At 41.8% G+C, this 22,374-nt stretch overlaps 3 protein-coding genes across 10 annotated transcripts in view; 2 read left to right on the top strand and 1 right to left on the bottom strand.

The window, feature by feature from the left end:
• The first annotated feature begins 1,069 nt into the window (after positions 1–1,069).
• Positions 1,070–3,780, top strand: mgst2 (microsomal glutathione S-transferase 2). The gene is given in 4 exon segments (XM_018664495.2): positions 1,070–1,327; positions 1,658–1,757; positions 3,054–3,206; positions 3,322–3,780. Coding segments are annotated over 4 exon segments (423 nt in total). The 5' UTR covers positions 1,070–1,266; the 3' UTR covers positions 3,431–3,780.
• An 862-nt stretch (positions 3,781–4,642) lies between these two features.
• LOC108875507 (short coiled-coil protein B) lies at positions 4,643–9,942 on the top strand. Of its 8 annotated transcripts, none has more exons than XM_051069011.1 (6): positions 4,643–4,717; positions 5,480–5,548; positions 5,640–5,720; positions 8,044–8,182; positions 8,634–8,727; positions 9,220–9,942. In XM_051069011.1, exons 2-5 carry the CDS (start codon positions 5,533–5,535, stop codon positions 8,701–8,703), a joined length of 306 nt encoding a protein of 101 aa, XP_050924968.1. In that variant the 5' UTR covers positions 4,643–4,717; positions 5,480–5,532; the 3' UTR covers positions 8,704–8,727; positions 9,220–9,942. The 8 variants fall into 8 exon arrangements, with proteins under 8 accessions (XP_050924968.1, XP_018520012.1, XP_050924970.1 ...); XM_018664496.2 differs by having other exon boundaries at positions 4,654–4,797; XM_051069013.1 differs by having other exon boundaries at positions 4,654–4,797; positions 8,621–8,727.
• A 1,204-nt stretch (positions 9,943–11,146) lies between these two features.
• Positions 11,147–22,374, bottom strand: part of zgc:154054 (Alpha-1,3-mannosyl-glycoprotein 4-beta-N-acetylglucosaminyltransferase B-like) — a 32,816-nt gene continuing 21,588 nt past the window's right edge. The window contains exons 13-15 of the mRNA XM_051069010.1: positions 14,008–14,083; positions 13,325–13,437; positions 11,147–11,563 (exon numbers count right to left, since the gene is read on the bottom strand). Coding sequence (XP_050924967.1) covers positions 11,546–11,563; positions 13,325–13,437; positions 14,008–14,083 — 207 coding nt within the window. The 3' untranslated portion in view covers positions 11,147–11,545. The remainder of the gene's footprint in view (positions 11,564–13,324; positions 13,438–14,007; positions 14,084–22,374) is intronic.

The following is a 22,374-nucleotide window of genomic DNA, read 5'->3' as shown; positions in this document are numbered from 1 at the left end:
TGCTGACAAAATTTTTACTTTATTATAGCAACAGAAGAAGAAGAACATAGCATAACACAGGTTCCATATCAGATGTAAGATGAGGCCAGTAATACAGCAGTAGTAATGATAGTAATGATAATTAAAGTATTAACTGCTAACATAGCAATAAAACTAATAGCAGTGTAAGTAATTTCTAATTCTAGCAGCAGGTGTTGAGTGGAGTTGTAGGAGCAGCAGGAGACTTGTCATCACAGATCAGACTCTAAAGCTCCAGAGGCAGAAATACCTGCAGAAAGAGACAGAGGAGGGGAGAGAGACGGAAGAGCACAATACTACAGGAAAGGGGACATATTGAGTTAGTAACATGTAACATGGGATATGAATCCATATTGAGTGGAGAGAGGGAGGGAGAGAGAAAGAGAGAGAGAGAGAGAGAGAGAAGGGAGCTCATTGCATCATGGGAGATCTCCCGGCAGTCTAGGCCTATAGCAGCATAACTAAGGGATGGTTCAAGCCTGAGCCAACCCTAACTATAAGCTTTATCAAAGAGGAAAGTTTTAAGCCTACTCTTAAAGGTACAGAGGGTGTCTGCCTCCCTGGACCGAAAACTGGGAGAAGGTTCCACAGTAGAGGAGCCTGATAACTGAAGGCTCTGCCTCCCATTCTACTCTTGGAAAATCTGGGAACCACCAGTAAACCAGAATTTTGGGAGCGCAGAGTCCTGGTGGGATTGTAGGGTACTATGAGATCTTTAAGGTAAGATGGAGCCTGACCATTAAGGGCTTTGTATGTGAGGAGGAGGATTTTGAATTCTACTCTGGATTTGACTGGGAGCCAATGTAGAGAGGCTAACACAGGAGACATGTGATCTCTTTTCCTAGTTCCTGTCAGTAATTGTGCTGCAGCATTTTGAATCAGCTGCAGAGTCTTTAGAGACTTGTTGGGGCAGCCTGATAATAATGAATTACAGTAGTCCAACCTAGAAGTAACAAATGCATGGACTAGTTTTTCTGCATCTTTTTGGGACAGAAAATGTCTAATTTTGGAGATGCTCTGCAGATAGTCAGGCTGGTTCAGATACTAGTTCAGCATTTAACAGGTCCTCCCCTCTCCCTTCTATTCAGTAGCAGGGAAGAGCTTTAATAGTGCAGCGTGATAGGACATGCCATGGGATGTGCTAACAGTTGCTTTCCTCCAGGAAGTACCTGCTTGTTATGTAAAGAGGGTGTTTTTATGTAAAGGCGACTGTGCTAGTGACATAGCTGTGAGATTTTCAACAGAGCAATGGGAACTGACTCCCCTTTCTTGTTGGCTGCGGTGTCTCTTCTGTCTGTCTTGCAAATGGGTGAGTTACACATGTCAGTTACACAGTACTTGTTCAGTAGTGAAAGGCAGGAGAGGTTACTTGTTTGCCAAGTATTATTCTCACACTCTAATAGCACTTTGGGGGTATTTGAGGCATTCCATCCAATCCTCAGGTAGGATGGAAGACAAATATTGTGAACTTTTTCCTCATTTACACCCTAATTCATTGCATCACTGATTTGGCCACTGAGACTCAAGCTTTATAAATGCTAGTTTGAAAACTTGTGCAGCTTGTAACAGACTGAAAACCTGCTTTTGTTTAATTTAAAGAACTCCCATCAATACAACTCCAATCACTGTCTCCCTCCAGGCTACCTGGCCCGGCAGGTTGGATTGTCCAGGATGGTCCATAAGGTCCTACCACCCTCTGTTACTGGTCCTCCAGAGTTTGAGAGGACTTTCCGTGCACAGTAAGAGGACTGAGAAATCTTTTCGTAAGCTAATATCATGCACTTATAGTAAGATGAAGATAACATTTGGAAAGCACCTGTCAGCAGCATGACACACACAGGGTCACACAGAAAACCTGATATATTGATAATGTTCAAGAATGTTCAATTGTGCTAACAACCCTTATAACTATAAAACAAACTGACACTAGAATAGAAAAGAGTTCAGGATGAATTGTAATAGTTTTTGTGATCCTCAGGTTCTTCCATCCAGTTCCATTATCAGGCAAGATTTTGAATTTGTCAAATACTTTGGTTAATGACCAAAGTGGTGTTCAGTGCTACACATTACACCTGCCTACTACTGCCCACTACTCCTGCACAACCTTAAAGATGAACTCATCTTTTCATGGACAGAAACCCCTAAGCACAGCCATGTAAAAGATCCCCACCCCTCCTACACACGAGCAAGACACCCAGATTGAAAAAGAAACCAACTTCTGTCTTGTAAATACTCAGTGCTGTTGGTCTCACACTAGACTGCTGTTGTACATTTATATAGATATTTTTATATATTTAATATTTATCCATACTGCTGCTGCTAAAATCGCCATACACCCGAAAAATCATACTGTATATATCTAATTATTTATGTATATTTATTCATATTCTGCTTACAGAATTTTGCACAAACATTTACACTGCACTGAAACTGTAAAAACTGAGGCCTATGCAAACAAAATTTCGTTCTGTATACACTTGCTGCATACTAAATGACAATAAAAGTCTGTCTAAGTCTAAGTCTAAGTCTAAACCAAATGTCTCATGTTTAATTTGTGTCTCTTGTTGTTTTGCATTTTTTGCTTTCATCTTTCATGTCTTGGTAGTCATCTCAATGTTGTAATTTCTCTATAGTTGTTTAAGTTTCCAACAAGAGATGATAACAGTCACCTCAAACAGAAGCTCTGGACCAGGAGCCCCTTTACCTCATGAGCCCCTGGTCCTGGGCCAAGGCCAATTCAGTCATAGACACCAGTGCTGCTAACCTTTAGACGGGTTGTCAGTGGAAACTTTTACTGTTCCATGATAGTGTGGATGCTAATTCAGAGGCATTTTGGCTAGAATACAGGTTTCAGAAACACAATGAATATTGAACACAGACACAGACTGTCTGCACAAGTGATCAGCTATCTGGCAGATTTGCTCTAAAATTGTAAGTTGCCATATCACATCATTCTATTTCCTGTGTCAGTCAAACTCAGTCAGAGATGGTGTGACATTAAAGTTGACTGTGTGTGTGTGTTGTGTGTTGTGCAGTCAGAACTGTGTGGAGTGTTACCCTCTTTTCCTGGTGACACTGTGGACCTGTGGTATGTTCTTTAGTGAAGTGACTGCAGCTACAGGAGGACTGCTGTACATAATCATCTGACAAATCTATTTTAATGGATATGTCAAGTCTGCCAAGAAAAGGTAATTTATCTGGCTGATACATTTTTTTAAATATGTGTGATATGTTTTCCATAGAATTTGTTATGACTGCAGAGACTCTATTTAAAGTATTTAATGTGCGTTTTCTGGTTTACAGGTTACCTGGTTTCTACCTGACCCTGGCTGTCTTTTTCACTCTGTCTCTACTGGCTTTAATTGGAATACTGCGTGGACTACTTCACAAGTACTTTCATACCCATCTCTGAAGATAGCAGCTCCACCAAATTCTGCAGAACAGCCAATTCACTAATAGGCTTATGACATAAGGGTTCATAAGAGGGTTCATGTGTTAAAAACTGTAGGTAGTGATGTTTTCTATCTGATTCTAACCAAGCCCAGAATCATGTTCTTAATAAATGTATTGTTTTATATAATCCAGCAGATACCTTTAAGTCAAAAATATTTTATGGAATAACTCTGGCCTTTGGCATTTTTACAGTTTTTTACAGTAACAACAATATTAGCCTGTGTTTGTCGTAGTAGAATATTACTCCTTAGTCACTTCATGGGCTTTATTTTGTGCACCTGTTATTTATTTGAACCATTCAGGTGTCTCAAAAATAAAAATCATTTATACATTTTCCTTTTAAAGTTGTTAATGTACATATAATGTAAATACTACACATGTAAATGCATAGTCAAGTCAGTTTAGTTTATATAGTACCAAATCATAACAGAAGTTATCTCAGAGCACTTTTTATATTGAGCAGATCTGTACCAAGAGGGAAGATAATGTAGCAGAATGCAGGTCAGGTGACACATGAATATTGATAATAATAATAATCATCATCATCATCATAATAATAACACGACATGAGCAAGTGGAGGAGAGAGAAGAGAAAACACAAAACTACAGAAGAGAGAAGAAGTGGACTTAGTAATGTGCATTAATGGGACTTGAATACATCCGGATGGGAGGGAGATGAGGAGAGAGGAGCTCATTGCATCATGAAAAGATTCCCTGGCAGTCTAGGCCTATAGCAGCATAAGGGATGGTTAAGGTCTGAGCCAGCTCCAACTATAAGCTAAGAGTTAAATTTGAAGCCTACTCTAAAAGTGCAGAGGGTGTTTCTGCCTCCTGGACCCAAACTGGGAGAAGGTTCCACAGTACAGGAGCCTGATAGCTGAAGGCTCTGACTCCCAGTCTCCTGCTGGAACCACCAGTAAACCTCATGGCCAACTGTCTCATGGTCCGTCCATGCATTTATGTAAGATGACAACTCAGAGGCAGAAGTTGCATGGTTTAAATGGAAAGAAATTCCATATATTCTTGTATTGTGTGTCTCCTCTCTGTTGACGGTGACTTTTAGCCAATCATCTATACATTTAGTGGTGATAAATAAAAATATGAAAATAGCACCAAATAAATGTGATAAATAATCTAAATTTAACACAACTATCAGGTTTACGTTTTTCTGAGTCTTGCGTGGTCCCCTGGCGGCTGTGACGTGTACTGACCTGATGGTGGCGTACTGGACACACTGGACACAGTGGTGGGAATTCACACAAACCCTTCACAATTTCTGTCGATATTCTTCATCACAGCAGCACTTCTTGTTTTTCACGTCGTAAGGTTTGTGCCCTGTGACATCACAGTGTACTGTGTACTCGGTGGTTTTAGCTATATGCAGCAGTTGAAGCTAAACACCGTCCGGCAAGTGTGTGTTAGCATGCTAACAGCTAGGTGGTTAGCAGCAGGCCTGGCCCAGGGCGTTTTAATGCGATTAGCTAACAAGCTAAGGATAGTTGACGGGACTATGAGCTGGCTCAGATGTAATACCTGTATATATGGGGGCTGTTGAGGTTAACCCTTATCTTTGCTACAGGTTAATAAGAGGTTTTAAATTTCTAAACATTTAGATGACGCTCATGCTAACCTCACTCAGCCGCGAAGCATCACTTGAGTGTTGAGATTGTGATGTAGAGCTCCGCCAGATATTGTTTATTTATTTATAGTATAATATAATATATACACCATACCCGGAGAGATGGTTGTTTGCAAATGACGTTGATTTTCATTTTAAGATAAAGTTGGTGTTAAATCACATTTATTAAATTCTACCTTTCTGAATCAGTCTGACATCAGTGTGTATCGCCCATCACTGTATACTCAGGTGGAGGTGGTTTAGAGGAATAAACACTAGCATTTCATTATAGGTAGTCAACATATTGGCTCCCGAGGCGTGAGGACAGATGTTCATTATCTTGTAAACCTACAACACTAAATGTATTAAATGATATTTCTCCTGAATCAGTGTCTCTGAGAGTCGCAGCCCTGCATTCCAAAAAGGAAGACGAGTATTTCACCATGAGCTCAGACGATGGTGAGACAACACACACACACACACACAGTCTATGTTGAGTTTACATGCCGGTCAGTCAGTGTGTGGTGTTTGACTGACTTCATGGCTGCAGGTGACTTGGAGAACCAGGCTGAACTGGAAGAGAAGACGAGGCTCATCAACCAGGTGCTGGAGCTTCAGCACACTTTAGAGGGTATGACACACACACACACACACACACACAGACAGTATAATTTTTGATGTACAAAGTCAGACTGTCCATTTAAGAAACAGAAGCAGTGAGGTGAGCAAGTGTTTCATCTTAATATCCTAGTGAGACGCATTGTTCAGAGTGATTTCCAGTGTGTACAGTTTGGAATCACAGTGTTAAAAACTGCTGAAAACCAAACTAAATCTACAGCTGTACTGAGATTGGATGTTTTGCAGAGAGACATCACATTCAGACATCACGCTCTCCTGTCACTGACATATCTGGTGTGACTTTCATACCACAGCTGGATGTTGCTACAGCAGCAGTGGAAATAGTTTGACAAGGCCTGAACACAAAGACTAGGCACAGGAAGTTCACTGTTTGCCTCTCGTTGGTTAAAACACATTTGTTCTTAGCAAACACAAGTGATGTGAATGTTTATTGGTATACAGCAGGGAGGTGAATCTGATCATAAGTGGTCACTGGAGACACACATGAGATGCTTTCTAATGCCATGAACTGATGTATTTAGAGCTGGCCATTTGTGGTTGGATCACCCAAGACTCAGTCTAACTAGACTTTATCTTAACATGTGGATGTCAGAGCTCTGAGGTTTGTGTCTGTATATACATTTTCTACCACAGGAACTTAATGAATATTATTATACTGACATACAGGTCCTGTGGAGAATGGAGGCAGTGTTAAGGCTGCAGCAGTTCTTACTGCAACAAACAAGCAATACTTATTTCTACAGCTTCTTTTTCCTTTTAGGAGCAACCAGAGGAGCCATGTCAGAGGAAAATCAGTTCTAAATTTGATTGGCAGCCAGTGTAGTGCAGCTGAAAGCAGAGTGATGTGTTCAGATCTCCTCATACCAGTATCAACTCCAGCAGCCACATTCTGCACCAGCTACAGACGACATAGTGAGCTCTGGATGAAACATGAGTGATGGCTGTTAGAGTAATCGAAACAGGAAGGGACAAGGGCATTAACTGGTCTACTGAGGTCACGATAAGATAAAAAAAAGATCTAATTTTAGAAACAGGAGATCTAGTTCTTGAGTTTCCAAGGTGCATAAAGCAGGGCTGAACAACCCTCTTTACGTGAGTATCACAAATGGTTTCACATTAGCTGACAGGAAGCCAGGACTATCAGGTATATGGGAAACTGAGGGGAGAATCTCTAATTTATCTGTGGAATGTATGAAGGGAAGTTAGACTCAAAATGGTCACGTGCAGATGCGAAATAAGATTTACAAATGTGTACAACAATGTGTGTGTATTTTCGGGCACTCATCACTCACCAATATGTGTTCCCGTCCACACACAAGCAATATGAACACATTCATCACTTCATCTTCACAGACCTGATCATTTTTGAAAACTGTTGTGCTTAAACAAATGCCTAAAAACATTTGTGACAGACAGACTTCAACACAGCAGTACTGTTGGCTTTTTATGACCATTCAAAGTCTAATTTCTCTCCATAAATAATTTCTGCAGTGGGCTCTGTGCATCACTTCACTGCAGCTCATATGTTACTGTACAATGTAGTTTTGAATTAACAGTGTTTGACAATGTCCAAAAACTGCCCAAATAGATAAACAGAGCGGTGAGAGCTACAGGTCATCTGTAAAAACTGCAAAGGGATCTTGAATTATTCCACTGCATATTTTTGTCTGTTTAGCAGTCCAACTGTGTCATCCATATAAAGTTCTAACCAACATGAAGTTTAATACTTTCCCATTCATTATAACTGGACTGAGCTCCCTCTGAGCCTGCCCTGTAATTATGATGTTTCCATCAGGGGATGACATTTAAGTAATCCTCTGATGGTTCCTGGGCCAGTGGCTTTTCAAGATCACTGGGAACATTAGTTTAAATTCAGAAATAAAAGTAAAAAATGTACACTCTTCAAGTTTAATGATCTCATACAACATTCATTTATTTAACTCTTTGTTGTTTATTTTGCTGTTTAAATTAATTGAGTTCTTGTTTAATTGATTATTGTACATGTCAGAAAAGATAACAAGCGATTCCTACACTGTCTGAGCATCTTGCTGTGACATTTCATGCAAAACAATGTTGTTGTTTCTATACTTCACCCAGTTGAAGTATAGCTCTCCAGATGAGGCTGGACAATATTTTGCATTATTTACTCTACATAGAGTCAGAAATATGGGACAGTTTCAGGTGATCCGCTCTTATTGTTTCATTAGAATTGATAAGGAGTTCTCATGTTTTCTTAGTAGTGACCTCAGTCAGACATCATACCATGCCAACATCTAGCTCCTGTATAATGTGGCTGTTTGTGTTTGTGTGCTTAGACCTGTCTGCCCGGGTGGACGCTGTCAAAGAGGAGAACCTGAAGCTGAAGTCGGAGAACCAGGTTCTGGGCCAGTACATTGAGAACCTCATGTCTGCCTCCAGTGTCTTCCAGACCACTGACACCAAGAGCAAACGAAAGTAAGGAGAACCTTGAGGGCCTTGACCTGGAACCACCCCCCAACACACACGCACACACACACACACACACACACACACACACACACACACACACACACACACAGAGTCTGTCTTGAACCCAACACCTGATCCCAAACCAGCCTGAATGACAGGACTCTGATATCAACATCTAGACCCTTAAATACTGCTTAAGCCTAAAACGTATTTCTGGGTTTCTGTCATTACTTTAATGTGTACACAGGGTGGCAGTGTTGCATTTATCAAATCAGAACGTACAGGAAACAAAAAACAATCCCCAACTGAAGCTGTTTTTCAGCTCAGGAAAATCATTCTGAAAACAAATAGAGCTCAGCTTATCAGCAGAGAAACATCACAGGTTTTTGAAATGTAGAATCTGAAATACCTGTGTGTATGTATCAGAAAGATGTGTCTTTACAGAAGCATGTTGTAGTCCTCAGTCAAATGAGAGGAAGACCCACGTTAAACTTCATTCAAGTCTGAGGACCCTGACTGACTACTGAGCAGCAGCAGACCCAACTCCACAGGTGTGTTTCCAAAAATCATTCAGCGGTTACAAACATCCAGAGGTGTAGTGAGTGACAGTCGTTTTAACATACCTTCTCCTCCTCAGTACAGGCTCTTGTATTTGAACCATGCTGCGTAAACTCTGGTCATTAAAAATATACTGGTACTTAAAATCAGGGTTAACAAGTACTGTCAGCATGAATAAAGATATATTTATGTCAGTGGATATTATAGTATTAACACTAGTGTTGATCACAGACTGACTGACTGACCATAAAACAGTGGTTTCTTTCCCACCAGTTCCTGTGCTTAACTCTCCACTGATCATACACTGACAGTTCACTCTGCTCTCTGAGCCGACAGGGAGGCTTCCTTCTCGGGAAGCCTCACTTTTTTGTGCAGTTAATGAACTAAAAGAAAAAAAAACAGCAAATCGTGACAGTCATAGGCTTTCAGTTATCCATGTTAGCACAGTGAAATCTGCCTGATCTGATGTGGTGTTTGTTCTACAGTTTGTAGGAAACTTGTTATCAGATGATCGTTGGTCCACAGATTGGTTTGGAACTGGTGATGTTACTGTCCCTTCAACCTCTCCACCCCACCCCCTGAACAGAAGCACTCCACCTCACCACCATGTTCAGACTTTTATAGAGTTGAAATGTTTACGTTGAACTTCCCCTTCCTCAGTCAAACTTTTCAGTGTTTGAGGGTGGAAGCGAGTGAGGGATCATGTCTTTGTCACTGCATATCTACAAAAAATCACTTTTTTCCTTTTGTTTGTTGCTAGTCAGTATTGCTACCATTCCTATAGGTACAGTAAGTTTTAGAGAAAGTTTTTTTGTTACAAATGGTTTTATTGTTACTGCTTACGAGGGTCTTAAGGCCCATCTCGAAACTCCTCAGTCTTTATCATTTCAGCATAGTGTCACTTTTTTGTCGCCATTTTGTTGTTGCTTCTTTTTAGTTGGGAGTAAATGACACTAAACAGTGACTGTCACTGTTACACTTCATAGCCAAGACCATGTGTTGATTTCAATTTGAACTCAAGGAGTCTTGTGTGCTTGTGTGCTCAAATATGCATACTGTATTTCATGCAATGTTGAAGAAATGTTTCCTCTGAAGTCTTGAGACATATGAAACTCTGTTGCATTTGTACATCATTGACATATGATTGTTTTTTGTTACTCCTTTGAAATGATTTTGGTCTAATAAAGTAATGATCCTTTTTGATGAGATGTTGTGATTCAATCGTCTCTCAATCACTAATGGAGCTCCCAAGGGCAAGTGAGCGGCTGCATCTTCACTGTCAGTATATCCTGCAGATACAGGAGGGTGTCAAATCAAAGGAAAATGCTTGAACGAATGAGGAGACATAATGAATTCAGACTGTTGAAATGTCTGGGGAAACTGTAGACTCAGCAGTGGTGTGTTGTTGAGTTTCTGCTAGTAGAACCAGTCAGAAATCCAGCAGTTTTAGCATTAGCACAATAATTTGTACACACTAGTGTGTGTTTAGTGAATAATGCTGTTCAGCCTGGTTTCTCCTATGGTGTGTGTTTTTTCATCGTAGCACAGCGTCTGGTGGAGTAGAGACTAAAGCTGTGGAAGTTAAATCCCGTATGTTAATTTCTTAACTTCTGACTCTGCCCTTACAGCGGGGTTGGGTTTTGTTTAAAATTTTCCAGACTAGATACAACATGATACCTCACTATTGGGATACCAAAGCAATGTAAACCTAGCCTTGAGGATTTTATTTTATATTTTTTCTTCAAACCTACAGGTAAATCTGACAGTTATTCACAGGTCTCTGTACCTGACTCATTTACTTGAGATAGAAATCATTAAAATAAACTCACGTTTGCTGCTCACTGTAGGGTTTTTTTTTTTTTTTTAAATCAAACAGGAGTTTACTTCATCTGTTGGGGACTACTTTCAGTGGCCGATGAATCCACAGTTGGTGCTGTAGAGAGTATTTGTAGCAGCAGGACAGTGTGCGTGGGACCAAGTCAGAACAAACTACAGACTCACTGATGAGTTTTTAGGCATCAGACTTTTGATAAACACATAATACCTTTATTCACTGCTGGTTTGGATCTTTTCATGGGATTTGTTTTACAATACTCAGAAAACAGAACATGACCAGCCTGATGCTTCAGTAACAACCTGTATCAGCTCCATATTTGTAAATCAAACTTCCCAGCTTTGCCCAGTGTTTGGTCCTTGAACTAAAAGAGCTGACCTTCAAACCTGTCTGTTGGGTTGTAATTCAAAGTAATGTGACTTCCTCTATTCATTGTCACAACTGAAACCAAATCTGTACAGTCCACATGAGAAGACAATTATTTGTACTATGTGAAACCTGTTTTACAGTTTTATATTTCATATAAATGCACGTAAATAAAAAACCTCAAGGAGAAATGAAATACTCCAAAGACAAGGTGGTGTTGAGAGATTTTCTTTGTTTCTGACAGAAAAATATAATTATTACATAATTATTCACTCAGCACCTCAGCTGTTTTACCTACCAACTCTTGATAAGTGTCTGTAAACAGCCACACTGGCCAATTCACTCAGTTCACAAGGGAAGTGGAGTCCCTTCCAAATACTCAACATATTTAATATTAATGTTTGAAGTGAAAGTAAGGGACCTCAGTCCAGCTCAAAACAAACACTAAACATAGATCCTCCTTCCCCACAGACCACAGTTGGTTTAGGCACTTGAGGCCTTGTAAAAACAGTTCCTGTAGTGACAGTCTTTGTCCAGCAGGATGACATTAGCTCAGGTGAAGCTCTGGGCTCAATGGCAGCATGTGTGGAGTTTCCTCTTTTCTGTGGTCATCAAACTTTAATGAGTACCTGACAGACAGGAACAAGAGTGAGTGTTAAGTAAACATTATCTGCTGAAAGACCACACACACACAGTCCTGTGTCATGTCATGATGTGTCAGTAAATGAACCTCTGGTTCACCTTTTTACCCATACTGCTTGTGTTACTGCCTCTGTTATCATCACAAAGATAATACGACTTTAACTGCCTTCACCACCTGTCACCATAACAGCCCCACTGTAGTCACACTTCTTTACACATTACTATGGAGGAGAATAATATGAAAAGAAAGTTGCTAAAGAACAAACCAAACTGACTTGTTTTATCTCAAAGATGAGAATAACACAGTTTGTAGATCATCGTATTAAAGCCCATGTGATGCCCTCACACAGGTCAAAGTTGTGTTTAAACTGGTACACACAGCACATGCCAGCTGTGCTGATGCTGTTTAGCAAAAAAACAAAACCATGTGTGATAACCACATAGTAAACAGTGGTGATGAATACACATCCATCATTTCCATGGTTTGGCATGACTGACAACAAAGACATTCCTGCCAACACTTAGAAGCTGTGTGAGGATGAATCAAAGGAATAGTTCAATATTCAGTTTGTCTACAGTCTGTGTAGGTGTCACTCTTCACTGAAGACTGATGTCAACTTCATGTCTGTGTGTTCAACACTGAGCTATAGTTAGCCTGGCTAATCACATGAGCTGTTTTAAAGTGGAAACAGGTAAAGAATGCAGCATGTTAAAGTTGACTAGTTTACTTTTAAAAAACTCCTGCTCGGTGTGAAATGTTACATCAGCTTCAGCCACACTGCCTGCTGTTTCTGATCATCATCTGGTAAAGAGCTAGTATCTGCCTTGTTCACCATCTGCACTCTACCTAAGCATATCCAACGTGTGGCACACTGCCACTCAAAATGACCAATGTGGAACTTGTCTTGGCGGAACATGTGACAATAGCAACAGCAGACTGAGGAAAGGTCTGCACATGCTGATACACTACTGGAATGATGTCTGAAACACATTGAACACCTGTGTAGGTGGACCATGGCTTTGTAGGAGCTTCAGTTAGTTAATTAGTTAGTTAGTGAGTCATTTTATATGATCCAGTATGCAATGAGCAGAGGAACCAGTCTCTCTGGTCCCATGTGCAGACTATACATTCAGACCAACAGATGACAGTGCAAACACTCATACATGTATGAGCATGTGTTTAATCTGACATAGTTTTAATAATAGTTCCTGCTACATTTGTTTTAAATATTCAATTTCATGGGACCTCCAAAACCCTTAGATTAACAAAATCTCATCGATAATGAGTTCTTATTCAGAGTTCTTGTTCAGACTTCTTATTTACTTACTTATATCAGTAACTACATATGAACTTTTTCTGCCTCTGCGCTGGTGACAGCTGTGGACATTATGAGTTTGGGTTGTCCGTCCGTTCTGTTCTCATGGACCTGATATCTCAGTAACACCTCAAGGGAATTTCTTCAAATGTGGCACAAACTCAAAGATGATCTGATTAGATTTTGGTGGTTCACACAAAACATGTTTTTGGCCATAAGTGAAGAATTCACATACTAATAATCTGCAGCTGGACTGGACATACAACTGTGGGGTAGTAATTCTAGTTTATTATGTTTTTAGACCTCTGTATTAGGATTTTGAATACTAAACATCTGGCACAGTGCCACTGTTTAATTATGCAGTGTGTTTAAGTACACGCACACAAACACAGGTGAATGCACACTGAATACACACAAGCTCTCAGGTCAGACCTCACTGAGTAGAGCCCAGACGTCAGCGTCAGAATGAACCACCAGGCGAAGTGCTGAGATCGGCTGCAGCGCCTCCTCAATCTCACCCTCAGCTACTCCATTCTCAAACGCACCTGAAACACAGAAAACACACAAACACAAAGTGTATGTGCATTTGTAAAGGTGAAAGATAAAAAAGCATATATACACACATGGGTGACTAATCAGAATAAAGGAGTGCAGAGATGAGCACTGAATGGTTTGATGAGTATGAAAATGATACAAATCAGATGCTGCAACCTTCACAGGCACCAGATCTCAGCCCACGTGAACACCTATGGAAGATTCTGGACTGATGAGTCAAACAGTGCTCTCCACCACCATCATTAAAAAACCAACGGAAGGAATATCTTTTGGAAGAATGGTGTTCATCCCTTCAGTAGGGGAAGCTCATGGTGGCCCAACAACTCTGGCACCCAGCTGTAAATATCCAGTATACTTGTAGGGCTGTGGTGGGTGTGTTCATGTAATCATGAACATGTGTGGAATGTGATCACATAAACCTCGCCCATGTCTCCTCACAGCAGAATATTGTCAGTACTCTGTAATACTTCCCAGTTTCTCTAATTAGATCACTCAGTGACATAGATAAATGTGACAGAAATGACAGATTTACTTGTTATTATTTTATTTGACATATTTACCGATAATGATGAAGCCCTTATCCGACGCTTTGTGGTGAGAAGACAAACCAGTGACTTGTTTGTCTCGTGTTGATGCCTGAAGAAAAAAACACAACATTTATCAGGAAGGTTTAACATAGAGAAGAATAAGAGAGAAGAATCACCTCAAGCTACAATTCTGTTGTCAAAAGACACCTTGACATCTGTGACTTCACACTGGAAAAAAAACAACTCAGTATGAGTGTTCATCTGCAAGAAGCTGCTAGTAATGTCTTACCAACACACACTGATATGAATCTGTCTCATTACAGGTCAAATGCTGTATGGGTATTCACAAAAACCATACCTCAGACTGGTGATTATTGAGATAAATCATGGGACAATGTGGCTACATCTATGTATATGAGGCTATACACTGATCAGCCACAACATTAAAACCACTTGCATAATATTGCAGAGGTCCCCCTTGTGTCGCTAAAACAGCTCTGACCCGTCAGGGCATGGGACGGGACCTCTGAGGGTGTCCTGTGATGTCTGGCACTGAGATATTGGCAGTGGATCCTTCTGGTCCTGTGGATTGCAGGGTGGGGCTCCAACATCTGGCTTGTTCTGGATCATCCCACATATGTTCAATCAGATTTGGATCTGGGGGATTTGGAGGCCAAGTCAACACCTTGGGCTCTTTGTCGTGTTCCTTGAGCCATTTCTGAGCAGTTTTTGTGGTGTGGTTAGAGCACCGTCCTGCTGGGGGAAGCCCCTGCTGTTGGGGAGTGCGTTTGCCATTGGAGGGTGTACTTGGTCTACAACAATGTTAAATTGGTGGCAAGTGTCAAAGTAATAATAATAATAATAATAATAATGATACATTTTATTTATAAGCGCCTTTCTGAACACTCAAGGACATTGTACAATATACAATAATCAAAAGAACTGTACAACAGACAATAATCAATAAAAATCTACAGTATACAATAATCAATAAAACAACAATGGATAGAATCAACATAAAAGAGTAACATCCAGATGAATGTCAGGCTCGAAGGTTTCCCAGCAGAACTTTGTATTGTAAAGATCTGATTAATGTTATTCACTTCACCTGTCAGTGGTTTTAATGTTGTGCTGTTGTGTACTGTTTTTAGGCTTTGTAACATGTTCCTAACCCTATATCTGCCTGAAGTCATTACCTAATCTTTAATATGGACTGACCTCTGCTGCTTATTTGACAGAAGCTGTAGATGAATGCAAATGGCACCCATGTGCATATCCAATAATGACACTGATGTACAAATTCAAATGTGATATGTCAGCTTAAATTACACAAGTGATGAGTGACTGGAAACCTGGACATCAGTCTGTCATACACAGTGAAGGAAATAAGTATTCAACACACCAGAATTTTTTTCATTAAAAACATTTCCGATGCAGCTACTTAAGTAAAATCAGACCAGATATTGGTATCAACTCAATGAAACTACACAGTTAAAGAAGTCCTAACATTCCAATCCATAAAAAAAGTGTGCAGTAAAATGAAATGACAAAGGAAAAAAAGTATTGAACAAAAAATGCTGCTGTGTTGAATACTTATTTCCTCCACTGTACATCCACAGAGTAATAGTTTTAAATCAAAATTATAATTGTAATTACAGAGAGGCACGGTACATCACACTTTTCAATGTCTAACCAAGAGATGAGAGAGGTATTTGGTCTCTAGTAAATTTAGTCAGGAGCAACTGATTCGTAGGTCCTGGAGTCATTCATTCATTCAGGGTTAGGGTTAGGGTTAGATCATCAAACTCTCAATAAGCAGGTAGAGGGTAATAAGGGAAGTTTTTCTCTGGAGATAGAATCTAGCTGCAGATCATTTACACTGACCAGCTATAGTGGCGCATTACTGTCAGTAAAGTGACCAAGGTGAGAATCTTCTAGTTTAAGCTGCACTTCTGGATTTTTTTTCTTGTTGGTTACTTGGAAGGAACAGATAAAGATAATGTTATCCTCTTATGATTTTTTTTATTTAATCCACAGTGTAACCCTCAGTCTGCAGGCTGCACTGTCATTACACAGTCATTCAATGTTGGGCTGTCAGGACCAGTAAGGCCTTCTCTGTTGGCCTAAACACTGTCACAATCAATTAATTATATGTTTTTCCATCAATACTATATGTATCAAGTGTGCTGCTTCCAGTACAGTCTGTTTATGTTAGAGCTTTTTTCCAATTGGATTTCAGCCCTGTGTTGCCAAGGTAAAAGAAATCTGCCTTGAGGCCCTGTAGGCCCCTGTAATTCAAAATAAATGATCTGTGGATCCTTTAACCAATCAGAATGCAAGTTGGAGAGACCAGGGGTCATGTAGCAGGCATACGATAACATCAACAGTTTCATGTCATTTGATTGGATGGTCAGAGAGCGTACCAGTCAGAGTTAGCAAACCACATCTATAGCTACTAGCGCAAGCTAAAACATGTTAGTATAGATTTAATAACTGTTTTTTCAGTGAGTTCAGTGACTCTTGTAGAGATTATCTGTGTGTCTCAGTTCCAACAGGAAGTCCTTTTCTATCGCTATGGAGGCTAACACTGAAAGTCGAGTCTGCCCAGTCGTATTTCTTCCATAAATTTTAATTCGCTTTAGTACTGAGAATGTCCGCTCCACAGAAGCAGTTTTTTAAAATTTGTCTACAAATAATCAGCAGTTTTAGTGAGTAAAATGCATTTTACCCATATTTTGTAGTTTGTAGTTGTAGGATTTTATCATCATGACTTAATACTGATACTGCTGGAGATGATGTGTGTGGAGCAGCTGTGGCTGCAGTGTTTGGAGACCTATTGAATTGTGTTAATTTATAGCATTACTCCAGTAATGGCATTTATTCTGGCTACATGTCTGTCTGTGATGCAGAGTTCCGTTATACTGCGTTTCTGTATATTGTTGATGGTTTCTATAGCTGTGACATCATAATGATGGTATTAAGAGGTGGGTTAATTCAGGTAGAACATCAGTGAAGGTGTGAAATGCACACCAGTCATTTAATCCATTCAGAGCAGAAAACACTGCTAAATGTAGTAGATTTGATTAGTGTTGGTGTTTGAAGCTCATCACATTAAAAGTTTTGAATCAGGATGAGAAGTAGCTCATTCAGCTGCTCTGTCACTCACACTGTGAGCAGTAACAGTCTAGTTTCTTTGGTGCTGTCCATATGTTCCAGGGCTGCAATAATTAGCTTATTAGTTAATGAACAGAATAATAGACAGCAAATCCTAATAATCAATGAATCACTGAAGTCATTTAAAATGTAAACATGGCCCATGGGCTGTAGGAGGAAGCTGGAGATTTGTTGATCATCAGCAGTGTTAGAACTGACTTAGACTGCTAAAGGAAACAACAGTCTGTTACAGTCAGTATCAAACTTTTCTGAAAAACTGTCCAGTGGTGTTTTTCAGTGGGGTCTAAAATTGAACTACTCTCATGTTTCATTATGCCTACTTTTAACTGTTTAACTGTTTTTATTTGAGTCTTATTTGTGTTTTATTGTACCTACTTATTTCATTATGTTTTATTCATATTCACCCCAGTCACCCTAAATGTATCCCTGAGAATGAATGAATGAATGAATTAAAAAAAAAGGGTCACTATATGATCTATCTAAACACACAGCTCATACTGACACGGTACAACACAGCCATCCATTGAACAGCTGTGTTCTCAATGTCTGAGCACATACAGAACACTATGGTCTCTCCCTGACCTCGTAGCTATCAAGCCTGTAAGGCTGGCCTCAGATAAGAATTCAAATTCCCACACACATCACAGTGCCACGGTTATATGCAATCTTTAACTGTTATCATTAAGCCAAGGTCACTACTAAAGTGCTGAGAATACAGACTGACTCAAGACTTCCTTCTGTGTAGTGTGTATACGAGCAGAATAAAAATGACCAACAGAGTTCAAAGCTGGTTAACGTCCAGCTTCCTGCAGCAGTGGAACTAAATATAGTGGTGCATTCGCAGGTCTCTGTAAAAACTCGGACAGACAGCTGCAGATGATTCAGAACACTGCTGCTCAAATCCTCTCTGAGACCTAGAAAGTAGATCATATGAATCCAGTTCTCAGATCTTTATTGGCTGATCTGCTGCTACATTATGAACCATCCTGACCCCTCAGGTCGTCAGCAACAGGTTTGCTTTATGTCCCCACAGTCAGAACTAAGCTTGGAGAAACAGTGTTCAGTTTTTATCCTCCACACATCAGAGAACTGCAGGTCTGCTACAACTCTCAGTTGCTTTAAATCAAAACTAAAGACCTTTCTGTTCACTGCCGTTAATTAATAATAATAATAATAACTCATTTCTTATACAGCACTCTAACTTTAACTCTTGTAATTCTTATTCTTTTATTTTCCATTTTGCCCTGAATGATTTTTTATATTGTCTTGTTGCTTTTACATTTTGTCTAGATGGCTTTAATCTCTTATGTAGAGCTCCTTGAATGGCCTTGTTGAACTGTACTGTATAAATAAACCTGCTAACTAAATGAAGACTTGAAAGTGAATGCAAGCAGCTCCTACAGGTAAGCCAACCAAACCCTGCATCTGTACAAAGACAGAGTTCCTCCACCCTCTGATGGAGCAGGAAGTGGTCCTGTATCTGACTGAGGCAGTAACAGAGGAAGATAGACTAGTTGGTCTGAGCTTACAGCAAATAATGATCCAGATCAGAGGACCCGAACCAGACAGAGGCTTCACATGATGAAGAGCAGCTCAATCTCAGACTGAAACCTCATGGAAGTGCTTCAGGATAAACTGGACTGAAGGTGAAATAGGTGCAACACATCTGTGGGAACTCACCTTAACAGGTTTCACACGACTAACATGGAAGGTTGGGTGTACCCTCATGGTCCTGGGGAGCTTTAGTCTCACAGCAAGAGGATTAATAACTTTAGACACTGGGAAAGGACCCACAAAGCGAGGAGCCAACTTACGGCACTCAACTCGGAGAGGAAGATCCCTTGTGGAGAGCCAGACCCTTTGCCCAGTTCTGTAAGTGGGAGCAGGAATTCTGCGCCGATCTGCTGCCTTCTTATAGGTCAGGGAACTTTGCAACAAGGCCCGACGAGCTCGAACCCATGCAGCCCGGCAACGGCGGACCAAAGTGTGGGCGGATGGAACAGAGACTTCTTGCTCAAGGGACGGAAAGACAGGAGGCTGGTAACCATACACGCAAAAAAATGGAGACATACCAGTAGAGGAGCAGGGCAAAGAGTTGTGGGCGTACTCCACCCAGGGAAGGAACCGGCACCAGGAAGATGGGCTCTGGGAGGTCACACAACGGAGGACTGTCTCCAACTCCTGGTTTAACCTCTCTGTCTGGCCGTTGGACTCAGGATGGTACCCAGAGGATAGGCTGGCAGAGGCCCCCACCAATTTGCAGAAGTCCCTCCAGAATCGGGCAACGAACTGTGGCCCTCGATCCGACACAATGTCCTTAGGAAAACCGTGGAGACGGACAACATTGTATAGAACGGCCTCGGCTGTCTCCTTAGCTGAGGGAAGCTTGGACATGGGCACAAAATGAACCATCTTTGAGAACCTGTCCACAATGGTTAAGATGGTGGTATTACCTTCAGAGGGGGGCAGGCCTGTGACAAAATCCATGGAGATGTCTGACCAGGGACGCTTGGGCACTGGCAAGGGGTGAAGGAGACCGTGTGGAGGTTGCCGTGAAGTCTTGTTGCTGGAGCAAACAGGGCATGCTGCAACAAACTCCACAATATCGCCCTTCATACCTGGCCACCAAAAGCGTTGGGCGATAAAAAACTGAGTGCGACGAGCCCCAGGGTGGCAGGTGAGAAGCGAAGCATGTCCCCATTGGAGAACGTTGGAGCGTAGGTCTGGAGGAACAAACAGGCGATTGGGTGGCAAACCTCTGGGAGGAGCACCACCCTGGTTGGCTGCCAGCACCTTCCTTTCAATGTCCCAAGTTATGGCTCCCACCACACAGGAACGGGGCAGAACTGGCACCTCCGACTTGGGTTCCAAAGAACAGGGAAAGGCTCTCGAAAGGGCATCAGGCTTAACATTCTTGGAGCCCGGACGATATGAAACAGTGAAGTTGAAACGGGAAAAGAAGAGAGCCCACCTAGCTTGTCGGGAGTTGAGTCTTTTGGCAGCTCGAAGGTACTCCAAGTTCTTATGATCCGTCCAGACGAGGAATGGTTGTTCAGCACCCTCCAACCAGTGCCTCCATTCCTCCAGTGCAGCTTTAATGGCCAGGAGCTCTCTATCACCCACACTGTAGTTGTGTTCAGCTGAAGACAGTTTTCTAGAAAGATAGGCACAGGGATGCAACTTGTTGTCTGTTACTGACCTCTGGGAGAGAATGGCTCCTATACCCACATCGGAGGCATCCACTTCAACCACAAACTGCCGTTGGGTGTCTGGCTGGGTGAGGACTGGAGCAGTGGCAAACCTTTGCTTAAGCATCTGGAAGGCTTGCTCAGCCTGAAGGGACCAGGAGAACTTGTTCTTGGAAGAGGTCAGTTGGTGCAAAGGAGCGGCCAGGGAGCTGAAGTTCCTAATGAATTTCCTGTAGAAATTGGCGAAACCCAGGAATCTTTGAACCTCTCTCCGTGAGGTAGGTGTGACCCCTTCTCAGGATCCATCTGCATCACACCCTCAGAAATAACAAACCCCAAAAATGACACAGTAGGCACATGAAACTCACATTTTCCAGCTTTCACAAAAAGGTTGTTGTCTAGGAGTCTCTGAAGAACCTGCCTAACATGTTGGACATGGGTCTCCTCATCAGGAGAGAAGATGAGGATATCATCCAAGTACACAAACACAAAAACATTTAGCATATCTCGAAGAACATCGTTCACAAGAGCCTGGAACACGGCAGGGGCATTGGTTAAACCAAAAGGCATCACAAGGTATTCATAGTGTCCTGTAGGAGTGTTAAATGCTGTTTTCCACTCATCCCCTTCCCTGATTCTAACCAGGTGATATGCATTACGCAAGTCCAGTTTAGTGAAAACTTTTGAGCCCTGCAGCAACTCAAAAGCAGTGGAAATCAAGGGAAGGGGATACCTGTTCTTAACAGTGATTTCATTCAACCCCCGATAGTCTATGCAAGGCCGAAGAGACTTATCCTTCTTCTCCACAAAGAAGAATCCAGCCCCTGCTGGTGAAGAGGAAGGTTTAATGATTCCGGCTGCCAGTGCGGAATCGATGTACTCTTTCATAGCCTTCATTTCAGGTGTGGAGAGGGAGAAAAGACGTCCTCTAGGTGGCATGGTACCAGGTAGCAGATTAATGGCGCAGTCATAGGGGCGATGTGGTGGTAATGAAGCCGCCTTGGTCTTGCTGAAAACCTCTTGTAGATCCGCGTAACAGGAGGGAACACCAGCCAGGTCCACAGGAAGACTACCAGCTTCCTCAGTAACTGTGACAGGAATGGGCACAGCCTGTTTCTCAGAAAGACAGCAATGTTGACAGGCATCACCCCAGGAGAGGATCTGACCAGAGGACCAGTCAATATGGGGGTTGTGAGTCTTGAGCCAAGGAAGTCCTAAAAGAAGTGGATGGTGGGGTGCATTAACCAGGTGGAAGGAGAGCTTCTCCGAGTGTACATTGCCGAAGGAGAGCGAGATCTCAGGAGTGTGGTGAGTTACTTGGAAAAGATGGCGTCCATCTAGGGCACTTGCCTCGAGGGGTTCATCTAGTGACACAGGAGATATCCTCAGTCTCTTAGCCAGTTCATAGTCCATAAAATTAGCATCAGCCCCAGAATCAATTAATACAGGTTGCAAAAGGGAAACAGAGGCAGCCTGTAGAGTGGCTGTGGGGAACAACCGCATTGTCTTAGTAGAAGTGAGTGTGCTACTCACGTTCCTACTGACGTTCCTCCAAGGAAAGTCGGGTGCGACCCACCTGCATGGGCTCTGCCGGGGGAACAATAGGTGCCTCCGTCGACCCAGGTGGTGTCCTGGAGGACTCAAAGTTCATCTGAGGACAACTAGGAACTTGAGGGAAGTGAGGAAATGAATGGGAAGAGAGGCGAGATCTCTGCCGTTCCCTCAGTCGTTTGTCCATCTTGGAGGCCAAGGCAATGAGAGCCTCGAGTTCTGAGGGTAAATCCAGTGGTGTGAGATAGTCCTTGAGTGTTTCAGACAGTCCATTAAAAAAGGCATCACACAGAGCAGCTTGGTTCCACCCACTGTCAGACGCTAGAGTGCGAAACTCAACGGCATAATCTAAAACTGTGCGCCTCCCTTGCCGTAATGCAGCTAAGGACCTGGCAGCCTCACGGCCCGGAGAAACAGTCTGAAAAACTTGTGTAAGAGTCCGGATGAACAAGGGAAGAGACTCACAGATTGCTGAGCGACGACTCCA

The sequence above is a fragment of the Lates calcarifer genome, unplaced genomic scaffold (genome assembly GCF_001640805.2).
Source record: "Lates calcarifer isolate ASB-BC8 unplaced genomic scaffold, TLL_Latcal_v3 _unitig_5673_quiver_385, whole genome shotgun sequence".
NCBI lineage: Eukaryota > Metazoa > Chordata > Actinopteri > Centropomidae > Lates > Lates calcarifer.
The sequence above is the reverse complement of the archived record's forward strand: the minus strand, read 5'-3'. Positions and strand labels throughout refer to the sequence as shown.

Bases quoted from the DNA above. Each gene is read 5' to 3' on its own strand.
- LOC108875507 (XM_051069011.1), top strand. The intron at 5,721-8,043 runs GTATGACACACA...TTGTGTGCTTAG, and splicing joins GCTTCAGCACACTTTAGAGG to ACCTGTCTGCCCGGGTGGAC. The intron at 8,183-8,633 runs GTAAGGAGAACC...AGCATGTTGTAG, and splicing joins GACACCAAGAGCAAACGAAA to TCCTCAGTCAAATGAGAGGA.